General features: G+C 38.7%; 1 protein-coding gene across 1 annotated transcript in view; it reads right to left on the bottom strand.

Annotated features, from left to right (window-relative positions):
• The window catches only part of pou6f2 (POU class 6 homeobox 2), a 127,700-nt gene that overhangs the window by 76,874 nt on the left and 36,386 nt on the right, over positions 1–14,440 (bottom strand). The window contains 2 exon segments of the mRNA XM_072690998.1: positions 2,144–2,366; positions 12,310–12,407. Coding sequence (XP_072547099.1) covers positions 2,144–2,366; positions 12,310–12,407 — 321 coding nt within the window.

Below are 14,440 nucleotides of genomic sequence, written 5' to 3'. Positions count from 1 at the left end.
GACATAACTTAATACTATATTTCAATCCCTTTAAAGGAGAGATTATAATCAAGTCCTTAACCTTAAAGGGGCCCTCATTACACTTGTGTTTAATGCCAGTCCAAACAGCCCAGCTTGTTTTGAATGAATGGTATATGTAATGTCAAGAAAAAAAAAATCATATACCCGTCTATTCATCCTAAAGCAGATTAGTTCCGCACCTTCACGCCCAATCAAGTTATGAAGTGAGAAGCGTTTCAGCCAAGACTCCTATTGGAATGAGGTGCAATACAGGGCAGCTAATCAGAACAGAGATCACTGACATAGATCAGTCTGAAAGGCTTGAGGGAGGAGCTAGGGGATGAAGAGAGGTAGGTAGCTGGTCAAAAATTTATTCTGACTGTTTTTGGTACATACACCCACATCAAAGTTATAAAAAAAAATATGCCTATTCAGTGACAGCAATTATATTTATCTCTTTAGTTTAAAATTAATAAGCAATTATTATCTTAATTTAACATATTTCCTTTCATATAGAGTCAATATATACAGACTGTGTAATCTTAACGCCATCAAATTTTCAATTTGTTAGTGTTAAAGTTGCAAAACACACAGTTCACTTTCAGTCCAGCCTGAATGAATTAAATGAATTGGATTTATAGTCATAGACGTCATTGAAAAAAAAACATAATCATTTGCATGTATCTGCCTAATCAGCTGTTGGGGTTTAGCATGATAAGGAATGTTTCAGTCTAAACTACTGCTTGATACTGGGCAGCCAGTCGAAGCAGATCTCATTTACACTTAGCAGTTTTAAAAGACACTGGGGAGGATGAAGAGAGATTGGTGATTTGTCATGTAAAAATGGATGAATTATGATTGTTTTTGGTACATAAATCCACATAATAGATAATGGGCGTGTTCATATTTAATATTTTGTAAATACAATGAATATATATATATATATATATATATATATATATATATATATATATATATATATATGAATAAATAAATCAGGCTCTAAATAGTTTTTAACAATCACAGGCTGAATTAGTGAGAAACAAATAAAAAAGTAGAAAAATAGAACATATAATATGCAGTATGTTTATTTGACTCACTGATAAAACATGACAGTTTCAGCACCAGGCCTTCCTCAGCGTGCTCATGTTTACTTTGTGACGTCATCAACACATTGTAGGTATAATTCATCATTCTCCAAAATAGCACTCAGACATGTATATGAATAATAGAAATACTGAAAAATAAATGATGATATACAAAATGAAAAATTACCAAATAAATAACTTTTTTTTACCTATATAATCAAATGTGCAGATCATAAAAATTAATCTTGAATCTCAAAAGTCAGGGAGAAATTTAATTTAAGAGCCCATTTAATAGAAAACCCAATTTCCCCAATGTTAGTGATGTAGTATGTAAACACAGTTAAAGTTTTAAAGTTTTACCATACAGCAAGCTACAAAAAGTCTGTAATGCACACAAATCTGTGTATTAAAGCATATTTGACTATTCCGCCTACAGCAGTTTAGCCCCTCCCATTCCTACTTCCCTTGCCAAGGCTTTGGGTTCCATCATTTCTTGAAATTCAACAGGCTTTATTAGCTTCTATAGGCATGAGAAGCCTTTGTTGCTGGTACCAAAACCCATGTGTACTTGCAGACCACTGAACAATTTGCACGGCATGAACTTCATATAGGCCTACTGGTCTTCAAACCCATGTCAGTAACAGCTCTGTTGTATCTGTCAGCTGAAAGAACAGGACCCCCTTACTGCTTTGTATCGGTGGAATGAGTCCCAATGTCTTTGAATCCTTTGCTCAAATATTTATAGATAGATAGATAGATTTTTTCATCGATTTTTATAGAATTACAAATACAAATTATAAAAAATTGTAAGCTTGAGTATGTTTATAGCATAGAACAACACTTTACCCTGATTGGATGTCCCTTATATGCTTATTTCTGAAACTTTTTCAAAATTTCGGACAAAGTCTTCACGAAAGACAACAATTTTGAAACCTCCAGAAGAGGCCTGAAGAGGGACATATCTCTCATAGAGTTCTAAATAAAAACTTTTTTGAATTATGTACTGATGCCGTCACCTATTTACTGGCTACATTAGAGCATGAGTGGACTCTCACCTTGCAAGTTCTGTAGAGGGAGCGTCATGATGCCTCCAGCAGCTGCAGCGGCCACCAGGCCCTGGATATTGGCTGCAGTGGGAAGAGAAAGGACCAAGCCCTGCTGGCCGCCCAGATGCCCACCTGCGTTGAAGGGAATGAGGATGGGCTGGTTCAAACCCGGAGCTCCACCAGACATCACCCCGCTCACGGCCGAGGCCAGCTGCTGCGCCACCAGCAGAGACTGCAATAGAATTACATTACAGATCGATCAATAATGAAACACTGTGCACTATATGCAAGTGACACGAGTATGTAAATAGTAATCCATCACACTGCCCTTCACAGCAGGGATTAGGAGGCACTGGATATAAATGACTGTCTTTTTTAAATAGCTCATTCTTCTTATAAAGATGTGGCTGAAAATGGGGAGTTAGCATTGTTGGATGTTCAGCATAAGCAGATTGTTATAACTTCTCATTTTGTAGCTCATTAAAAACAGTAAATTGTGTCAGAAGAGCAGATTAAAAGGAGTGGACTGTAAACTTAAGTAACTGTGATGTTAATATGCAGATTGTTAGCTGAAATCTGATGGTATTTACATCCATGCTGGCTAAATCACATAGTAATAACAGGTTGGTCACTCATAATCCCACCATTTTTAGGGACAAAATATTTGTCATGTTTACTACTTGGTTGCAAATCCTGTAATCGATGACTGCCTTAAGTCTGCAATCCATACACATCAGCACATGCTGGGTGTGCTCCCTGCTGACGCTCTGTTTGTTTATGATGCTAGCTGTTTGCTTTGGTATTCCACAGGGTATGTAGTAGCATCATGCAGTCTAAAGAGGGGTGCACAAACTTTTGCCTACTTTTTTCTAATTGTATATACACTTTTCTAATAATATACATATATATGTCCAAATGTTTGTGGACATCCCTTGTAATGAATGCATTCAGCTACTCAGCTACTACACAGCTGTCACAGATGTGCAAATGCACAAGGACACAGCTTGTCTAGTCCCTGTAGAGAAGTGTTGCCAATAGAATAGGACAGCAGATAAACATTAACATATTGGAAACATATCTAATGCCAGGTGTGGACTAGAGGAGTATAAAGCCCCCCAGCATTTGGCTGTGGAGTAGTGGAACTGTGTTGGGTTTTGCCTAGTGCTTACACACTAGTACAGATCTGTATATATTTTAAAGAGTAATGATGGAGTAATGTGTGATGAGATACTTTTCCAGTAAAGTAATCTAATTACAGTATGTAATCAGCTCATTGTAATGGATTACTCTTTTGAGTAATGTGTCTTTGTCCAGTTACTTTTGAACCATATTGTATTGTCAGTGGAGCTGGAGAACATACTGCTGAGTCTGACAAATCAAACACTCCTCTGGATGGAGAGCAGTGTTTTCTTCAATTCAGCTCCCTCCGGCTCAGCTTTACGCCTTCATACAAAGACATCTCTGATACAACAGCAGGCGCCACCAAACACCTCTTTTCTCCTACCAACCTGTCAGCGATTCTCTCCCTGTGTCTCTCTCTCGCTCTTTCTTTCTTTTTGGTTCTCATTCTCTTACACAAATACAAACACACACACACATGTGTACACTGACACTCACATACATGTGCGCACACACACACTATCACTCATATTTGGCTTACTACTGCATATCCGATTTTGACTTTATACAGACATTTATTTTTTTCAAAAATGGCGCTTCGTTTGTAAAGACTGTGTGATTCTAGGAAAAACCTTTAACGGGTGTAGGGTCTTTACATGATGTGGTGGTTCTATAAGCTTTAAAAAATGTTCTTCAGCACAGCTGAAAGGTGTTAGACCTTTCATGGCCAGTAATGCCATAGTCACACTGGCTGGGAGTCCAGGAAAGTATATTTGGCTTCGCTATCTCAGAGTGTGTTGGATGGCCCTTCTTTCCCCACTCGGCAGTATGGTAAAAATATGACCGTCTGTTAGCTGATTTAACAGAATTGTCAGTTAAATTTTTCATCCAAGATCATTGCGAGTTTCAGTGACATCCATGCAGGCTGGTCAGGTTGGTCAGACATTCTGGGTCAGTGGTTGGTGTAGAACTGGACTCTGCACAACTGCCCTCTATCATGAACTCACTGCACACCATCATTATGTACTAAATGAGTAAGTTCAGTGGCAGGTTGCTGTCACAGAGCTGCTCTACAGACAGACTCAGGAGATCCTTTGTTCCGAGAGCCATCAGTCTCTTCAACTCTTCCCAGTGGGGCCGGAGGAGGGAGTAGGACAGAGGAGGACTGAGTCTCATTTATTGTACTTCCTGTACATCTGCACTCCTAGACACTATTTGTCACTTTACTTTATTTAAATACTAATATATGCACATATGTATTCAGTATTGTCATCTGTCTGCTTCATCCTTTATTCTTTATAACTGCACTGCCTTTCATTTCTAGTTGGTTTCAAATGCATATCTATTTGAATAGATGCAGCTGGCTGGCTTCATTTGTCTTGGAGGAAGCGCATGCTAGCCATCACCCTCCTAGTGCTGGTTAAACGAATGTTGGAGGATGACTAGTGAGTGGGAAAATTGGTGAAAAAAGCCAAAAAAAATAATTCCAAAAGGTAAAAAGTTGTTTAAACAACCAGCCATTGAAAAGACCTTCAGAGAATCAAACAGCATTCTTGCGTGGCATCGCTCTGAAGAACCCTACTGGCATTGTTATTTTTCAGGTTGCTGTTGACCAAAGTGCTTCACACTAAAGTTATAAGATTTAACAAATCTCTAACCATTTGCTCTGCTGTTCCAAATGTATGCTAGGTGCTTGCTATGATGTTGCCAGGTGGTTGCTAGGGTGTTACTATGGTGTTACTATTTATTGTTTTGTTGACATTAAAACAAATGCCAGAAAGCCAGAAGTGCAGACTCGAAGCTGCTGAATGTAAACGAAAGTGACTGTAATTATTGTTTATGTAACTAATAAGTAATTAATTATGCATTACTCAGTATCACAAACCAGTCTACCAGTCAAAACCAGTCAAAATTATGAATTGTGATATCTGCAGTGTGAACATATCAGAGTGCAGAGGGGGGGTAAATATATTCTGTCACAGAGCAGCGCTTCAGCCGGTTCCTCCTTTAACCTTGTCCAGCCTTGTGGGTCTCCCCGCAGCTTTAGCGCAGCCTCTTGCCCAGCGCCTGTCAGCTCTCTGCCCTGGTCACCTGCTCTGCCTGCACTTACTGGAGCACCTAAAGCACTAGAGGAGGCCACCTCGCTCCTTAGGCAAAGCACACGTTACCGTGACAGCAGTGTCACTACAATAAGCAGCCATGCTGTACGCCGAGGGAGGCCTGGACCAATAGAAATGCAGCTGCGGAGTCGGAGGCGAAAAGAATAGAATGAAATGAGACACAATGTTCAGAACAATTCAGAATAATGGGGAAAAGGCTGGGGAATTTCCTCTTACATACAGTAATGTTTCTTTTCCTCTGAAGGATTCAGGAGAGGAGAACTAATGGGGTAATGGAACAGAGAAATGCAAAAATCAAAACATTATTTTAATGATCAGTTTCAAACGGTATTTAATGCAGACCATGCTGCACGGCCCACTCCAATCTATAGATAATGTGGGACCATTCAATACTTTTTCATGTTCTTCTAAAGAGTCCACTGAATTTAATAAGAAGCTGACAAAGGGAATTTTCCTTCACAGGATTATGCGCAGATCCTTTTTTTTTTGGTTTAACATTCAAGAATATGCCATTTGTCATTTCATTTGGAAAGGGGGGACTCTTTGAACGTTGACTTAAGAGAAGCAAAAAAAAAAAAAAATCAATTAACCACTCAAAGGACAACAACAAAGAGTCTTGTGACAGAGTCGAGTGACATATGCTTAATCTTGCTGTTTTAAGTGTGTGTGATGTTGGATTCTTGAGGCGCATAATCAAAGACAGCCTTTCAACATTCGCTCTTCATCTCAAAGTGAACGTCACTCTCTGCTCTGACACACACAATGGAGCAACATGGAAGGGAATGATATTAAAAGACAATCCGCATCACATAGAAGGTCTCTTTCCTCACTGTACATTGCTGCACTGTTATGATTTAGTCTTGTTTAAGATGACCTACTGCAGGTCAGTTCATCCAAATTGTGCAAGACATGTGAGGTGTGTGAATCTCATCTCACCAGCATTCGAAGGCTATTCAAAATATTATTTTTTTTAAGGAACCTTGAAGACAACGGCTTTAACAAAAATGCCATGGTGTAGGGGAGCGCAGGTCACAATGTAAAATAAAATGTAAAGATAATATGCAATAAAATGGTGTAATCTGTAGCAATATAAATTTGGTCACCTTTACTTATTGCTAATTCTTGTCCTTTCACAGAATTCACACAGATTTTGTACCACCAGATTTGTGATTCCTGAGTTGTGAGCTCACTGATGTGATCCATGGAGGTCTCACTTCACAACTTACATAACTTAAAGAATCTGCTGCTAACATCTTGGTGCCAGATACCTAAAACGCTTTTAGAGGTCTTGTGGAATCCATGCCTTGAATGGTCAGATCTGTTGCGCGGCACAAGGGGGACCTACTCAATATTACGCAGGTGGTACTAATTTGTAAAGTGTATGTGATACAATCAAAAACCATGAAAATGTGTTATGTGCTAAAAGATAATGTAAAAAAATACAGTGAAGCAAGTTTATTAAAGTTTATTTGTACTTTAGTCACTGCCTGTAGTCACTGTACTGCCACTGGACCTCTTTAAGAGATTTACATCAATAAACTCATTACATAAAAATGGGGATAGGTCTTTTTTGGAGAAGAGAACACTGGTATGTGCATTATTTCTGCCAAGCAGAAAAGAATTTGAGCCCCTTTTAAAGGCTTGGTTTGAGCGTTCCTCGTTGCACTATGATTAAAAACACACTTGACCCAGACTGGGCTGTTGAAATGGAATTCATTAGACTGCTCAGAGGGACAAACAGGAGCCTAATAGATGAGACTCACCTGCATAAGAGCCACTAAAAGCAGGATCCAGAGTGAACACTAAATCGGATATGCATGAATGCTCTACTGCCCCCTAACATCTTAATTGACGGAGAGCTTTGTCAAAAAAAAAAAAGGGCCAAAATAACATAGATAAATAGCTTAAGTCAAAACCTCTAGAAACTTTGGAAACTTTTACATTGAAACCAAATGAATAGAAATAGAATTGAAGTGATAGACGGAACACTGCACAGTTTTGAAATGCTTAAAGTGAAAAAATACGCTTCACAAAGAGAAATGTTAAAATGAAGATAAAAATATATAAGTGAGGCAAGTACAGACCTGATAGAACTAATAAGGAAAGGATATAATTCAGATAATAATAGTAGACTTATTTAATGCACGGTTATGGTTCTATCAAATCTTGAAACACACCCAGCTTAATACATTAAAACTAAATGTGAAAAGGAAGAGGAATTAAATCTAAAGAAGAATGGACAACACTAAAGAGATATCAGTGGAAGGGCTCAGTTCACAGAAATGGAAAGGAGTTCAGCATTACAACTTCATAGAAATTCCGCTATGATAACCTCCCTGTTTGTAAGAGATTGGAAACAAAAATGCAAACTATTTCCATATTACACAGGAACATATAATACACTACAGGACATTGTCTAATATGAGATGCCCTTAGAGATTAAGGCTGTTTTCACGCCTGCACTTTTTAGTCCACATACATCGGGCAGGTGTAAATACAGTAATTGCACTCGGTTGCGGACCGAAACTTTCTTGCTCCTGTCCCAGACCGGTCTGAACAATAAGCACAAGAACATAAGAACATGTTCTCACATGGTTTGTGATGCATTTTGGTCCTTTTGAATTTTTCCCCGTGTGACAACAAACCAAATCAAGGGGAAAACGCTCCAAGTTTGCAAACTCATGAACTGAGCAAAGGACGAGAGCAAAGCCCATATGTCTTATATACATCAAAAGTGGTAGATAAAAGATAAGTACTTAATGAATTTACTGTTTCTCACCAAATAGATATCACAGGATATTTACATAGATGTATAGAACTTTCACAAATCAACCATTATGTTATAAACAAAACATCCCTCTTTTTACATAGATTATTTTTTTTCTCTTTTCTTTAACTTTGAAACAGACTATCTTGAGATCTGGTACCAATACAAATATGTGATATACATGTACAGTATCATGTGGTGATGTTTGTTTGATGCCAAATGTCAATAAATAAATAAATAAATAAATAAATAAATAGATAGAAGTACATACAAAGTAGAAACTCTTTAGACAAGAGAAGCTCAACAGGTATGAAATGCAGTTCCAAGCACTTCTAAAAATGGGTCAACATTTTTTGAACAGTCCTCTCTACCTTTCTAAAGAGAACAGCGCTATTTAAGTAGGGCACATGCAATATATCTACACGTGGATATTTAATGTAAGTATGGAACCTAATCTGTTAGACATACTTTTGGACATTTTCTTGTGTTTCCATAGCAACGTCATCTGTGAAGATTCACCCTGAAGTCTGTGTTCGTAGCTTAGAAATTGTAAAAGCTTTTTGTACCAGCTAAGAATCTTTCAAAGCTTGTGTGGGGAATTTTCACCCATTGTTCTTCATAAAAGGCTTCTAGTTCTGTAAGATTCTTGAGCCATCTTCCATCCATGTGCCCACAGATTTCTTCAATGATGTTTAGGTTGAGAATTGTGAGGGCCATGGCAAAACCTGCAGCTTGCGCCTCTTGAGTCTGTGGTGGAGTTCGGATTACTATTCTGTTTTCCCAGACACCATCCTTTTTTATCCTCTGCTTTTTACAGACTGGGTGAAGTTTGCTTCCACAGTTTTGCTTAAAATGTTGACAAGAATGTTTCATCTTGAACTTTATGTCTGTAGGAGATCAGTTGATATTGTACTTACTTAACTATTCACAGTAGCAGGAATTTTGACCAGGGGTGAACAAACATTTACATGTTACTGTATCATTGCTGTCGCACAAAAGCATGCAAAACAGGTCATATTTACATGTATTTATTTAGTTTTCTATGTATTCCCTCCTTTTTCAGTTGCACTCCTTCACTCGCCCTCACTGTTTTCCCCATCAGCCCCCACTTCTGTGCTACAGGGCGGCTGGCGATGGGATCTGAACCCTGGCGTGGCTGTGAAATAGGATCCGATCAAAACACTCTTTAAAACGGCTCAACAACTCCACACTCCAAATCTCTCCCGCTTATCTGAGTCACGCTGCCTGCTCTCGCTTCACCTGCACTCGCTTTTTCCTACACCAGGACACTTTGGGGGGATATTGTGGTGTAGCCTGGAATCAGCTAAATTCGCTACAGCTTGAGACATTAAACGTACATCACAGGGAATCTCTGCATTTTCCTCTAGTTGTTTCACAAAAAGACTCGGAAACCCCGGGAACACACTAAAGAGCAGTCTATTTAATCCCTTCTTTTGATACTGTTATGAATGGCTTACATTGTCAAATGTTTTGATTATGACTTCAGTGCCTGGCAATTCTGTGTTTTGGAAATCATTCTGAAATTGAGTTGGAGCTGCATTAACTTGATAGCAGAGTTAATACTCAAAACATCTGAGGCATGATGTTTAAATGCAAAAAAGACAATTATTTGACCTTGCAAATGTGCATTGATTCACTAAGCACTATACACATAACAAATATATTATATACACATACACAGTCGAACACACATATACACATATATACATGGACATATGCATCTATACACACACATATATATTACACTTGCAAATATATTACAAATCATCACTGTCTTAAACAAAATCTTATATCTCCAAAATAGTACATTTACAGAAGAAGCACTGAAGAACTAAAAGATTTTTTTTCAAGCCATTTTTGGCCATTTCTCCAGATTCATTCATTGTGACATATTCACACAGTGTAAAGGACAGTTTTTTAAATTAGCTGAGAAAATTAAAAATAAACCCAAAATAAATTTGGAAGTGCCATCCTACTTTTTTTGTATCTATTTTTAAAGCCTACATTGCAAGTAAGCATTGGCTAACAGTCCAATGTACATATCTGACTCTATGGAAAAAAGTTATTCCTGGCAATTAAACAAATCAATTAACTAAACATCCGCTTTACTTAATCCAATGAAAGGATGAGACAAAATAGCTTCTAAGACACTTTGTGCATGTTGGTATGGCCAGTTCAGCAGGTTAAAAGACAGGCAGCAGAATATAAACCCCTGTTTTGCTTATATCCTTTCCTTTTGGAAAGTAGTTTCTGTTATGTAGGACACGAAATGTTGCTTGTTCATATATATGCCCAAAGTGTGTTTAAAAGTTTGACTTGTTTTCTCGATATTTTGACTGTCGGTCAGATGTAATGATATAATATATTTTTTGACTTTGTATGTTGACATTATGCCAAATACATCAATAATAATAATCAACCAATCAAGAAGTACAAATATTTACTATCGGCCTTGGTAACTATGCTATTTTATGGTGGATTCTAAAGCACTGCTGTGTCTGCATAGTAAACCAAGAGTTATTGTTAGATGATCTGCCCCTAAATGTCTTGTTGTAATCTGATGCAGTCTTTATTTGATGATTTCTTAGTTTTACGTAATGTTCCTCTTTATGTGAAAGAAGATTAGATGGTGATTAGTTTTGTCATTTAATCTGAGAAATTATTCTCCAATTGTAAAGGGAGCTTTTTGTCTAATCCAGAGTTCAGCAGAGCAAAGTGTTAAAAGAAATTAAACAGTTTAGTTTTCCTTGTTTTAACTTTTTTTTAGCATTGAACCCCCTCATGCATCACACCCTCATCCTCCTTAGGAGGAACCCAGGGACCCATAGAACTGCCTGACGGTGTGAGCTCCTGAGAGATTACCCACAATCACACTGATAGCAGGCCTGTGTGAGCGAGAGAGAGAGAGTGTTGGGGAGAGAGAGAGTGTGTGTGTGTGTGTGTGTGTGTGTGTGAGAGAGAGAGAGAGAGAGAGAGAGAGAGAGACGGACTCATGTAGGGCTAACTGCCCTCTTACAGATCCAGCTCCGTAATGGCAGAGTGCACAATATCCGACTGCGGAGTGAGAATCCATCAAAACATATTGATCCCCAAACAGGGGAACTGGCTGTGGCAAGAGCAGAGAGAGCAGCGTGGCTGGAAAGTGTTTGTTTTGGCACTACCATCTTGACAGGGTTCATATTTTATGGTTCTGGCAAGGGCCAGTTCACTATAGCAGGGCAGTGCGGGATAGGGCATTTGATGGCCTACACACCCCCTCATCTTACTCCTACTCCTAACAAATGTACCAAGTTCAGCTAATGTTAGCGTGTTTTACGCCTCTAAAAGCTAGATCACAGAAAGCTATTGCGTAAAATGGTTATGAATATGTTACTTAAAGCCTGAAATATTGTTTTACAGCTGCTTTAAAATAAGATTTTTGTTTTATAAATCCGTTCAAGGTGGCAAGGTACATACAGGGTGTCTGTTCTTTATCAAGTAATAATTATGTAAAGCTGCTTTGTGACGACAACAGTTGTAAAAAGCGCTATACAAATAAATTTGACTTGACTTGACTTGACTTGTATGGCAATTTTTACTAACATTATCATTGTTATACAAGACCCAGAGGACACACATACGTCCACAAGCCTTTTTGGTTTACAAATAAAATGGCTGTAATTGTGTTTAAGACATCAGGACGCTTGGTTCCGTTCACTACCACTGTATAGAAATCAGAGTGGACTGGAATCAGATCGGAGCATTTATTGCCTCTAAAAGCTACATCACAGAAATATTATATAAAATGGGCACCTGGAAGCCTCAAACACTGTTGCTGTAAAATAGATCTTTTGCATAAAATATATTTTTCATAGATCTGTTCATGGCAGCGAGGTATATGCTGGGCATTTGTCCTATTTTTCCATCATCAACGTGAACTTATTATGTTGGATAGTAAATTAAATTGCAATAATTGTGTTGTAGACACAGAGACCCCTGGTTTCTTTCACCAACACTGTAATAAAATCAGAGTGACTACAGTGAACTAGTTCACACCAAACCACTCTCAATGACTGACTGTTTACATCACCACAAAATTCCCTTTAACCTTACTTTAAGTGTTTTTACCAAGCAGTGCAAAATGTGTGTGCTTATGATTGTGTTGTCACCTGTGGTCCAACAGGGTATGCTGGATGGGACTGGCCCATGTGACCCTGCTCAGAGGGGCTACTGCTCGCATCAGATTGGACTGATCCACCTCGACCACCTGATGTGCGACAAAAAGAGAGAGAGAAAAAAAGAGAGGTTTACTTTTCTGCCCCCAAAAATACAATCGTGTTCACAAATTCCATTACAATTCCACAGCAAGGAAACTATCAAAAAAGTGTATACTATCATTGCTTCCCATTTCTGCTTTTCTTCTCCCCTCAGACACAAACACGCACACTGAGGCAGAGTCACGCTGTGATGGTGGTAAGCCCTCAGCAGGGAGCTCCGTAAGTGTTGCGGTAAAGTGTTTTATCAATAGATAAACACATTCAGCCCTAAACACACATCAGCAGCGTCACACACAGCTCATTGAAACGCTTTATTCCTCCCTCTCAGCACCACTCATCAATTTACATGCCGAAGAATCCTGCTGACCTGTACGCACACACACATACACACACACACTCTCACATACACATCTGTGTCCAGTGCAGGCCCACGCATATATACACAGACATGACACCCAAACACTTTCATGGGCAATATACATGCATAAACACTCTAATACAGGCACACACACATACAGTACTGTGCAAAAGTTAAGAGACCACTTTTAATTTCTTTTACTCTCATTCAAAACAGCCATTAAACACAAAACACCGAAGTTATTTCTTTTTCGGTGTCCGGGAGAACATCAGAAAACATCTCAATCAAACGTATCAACCTTTAACGAGTCCACACTTCACCTTCATTACACCTTCCATTCTTTTCAGTGGATCCCTTTCAGTCATTCTGCTGAAATCTGCAATCCTCTAAAGTTCATTTTTAAAAGTTGGAGCACTTTCTGCTTCTGACTATCCAAGCCACCTCAAAAGCATTCTGTGATGTTAAGGTCTGGATTCTGGATCCCTGTGTCCACACCCACTTACATACAGCTATAGAGTGGGTCACAATCATCATATGCAGTTGTATGCAAACGTTCAGTTCCTTTTATACAGGAAGCAAAGAACAGTTTATAGAACCCACCACTCTCAGCCCTGCTTTTATTAATCACAGTGGCCAATTCAGACAGCACCTTTTCCTCTCTCCACAATGGTGGCTGGCTTAAAACATGTAGAATTCACACTCGAGTTCAGGCCAAACCTTTCCATGAAGTTGTGGAGAACCACAATAGCGAAGAACACAAACTCACAAGGATACGTAAAACATGCACCTACTGTAAGCAAGAATCGGCTCCCGTATGGAGCTCTTCTGTGTAGAAAGCTCTGAAAATGAAAGGCCTGCACGTCCAGCTGACCTTATACAGTGCTGGCATTGTTTTACCTTGAACCAACTGCAGTCAGTCGGAAACACTTATACCTGTCCTTAAAGGTCAATATGTCCATATTTCTGATTTTCAAAACAATACCAAAAGTAGTATTGCAATGCTCAATACCAGACGATACAAAATGAGCGACTGAACTGCATAAAAAAAAACAGGGGTCTTATCCGATGTCATGACATGACCCTGTATTGAGGGCAATGTTTATAAGACTACATGGCATCTAAAAAGCCTTTTGTTCTACAGAAATCTGCAAATCTCCAAAGTTCGGTCTGGATTTCAGTCTATTGTTCTGAGAACAACAGCTTCAGACGTTGTTTTTTTTTAGTAAGAGCTTCTTGATGTCCTTCCAAACACACAACAGAGTTGTCTTTTCACAGTGGAAGGATGGACAGAGTAACCTGTGTGATTTCCTTTGCACAGTTCTTGTTTATCTGATGGGGCAGATCTTTTTGTGGTGAACCAGGTCTTGCACAGTTGTTAACCTACATGTTATGCCAGTCTGTTAAGGTAGATGTACAAAATGATCTACATGACCCTTTCATAACAACAGACATAGATGTTTATAAAAGTTCCAATGTTCCAGTGTTCATAAACGTTTATGAACACAATTTTAGGTTGCTCATTGATCATTCAATATTTAGACCTCATTAACACGTTTGTCACTGAACGCAATCAAATCCTCACAGCAATGCTTTAGTAGAGCCTAAACCTTCCTTGGACCAGAGGGACAGAAACTCCAACAAAAGCGGGATAACCTCCGAGCAGGT

The sequence above is a fragment of the Salminus brasiliensis genome, chromosome 1 (assembly GCF_030463535.1).
Source record: "Salminus brasiliensis chromosome 1, fSalBra1.hap2, whole genome shotgun sequence".
NCBI classification, from domain to species: Eukaryota; Metazoa; Chordata; class Actinopteri; order Characiformes; family Bryconidae; genus Salminus; species Salminus brasiliensis.
This window is presented reverse-complemented; position numbering and strand designations above follow the sequence as displayed.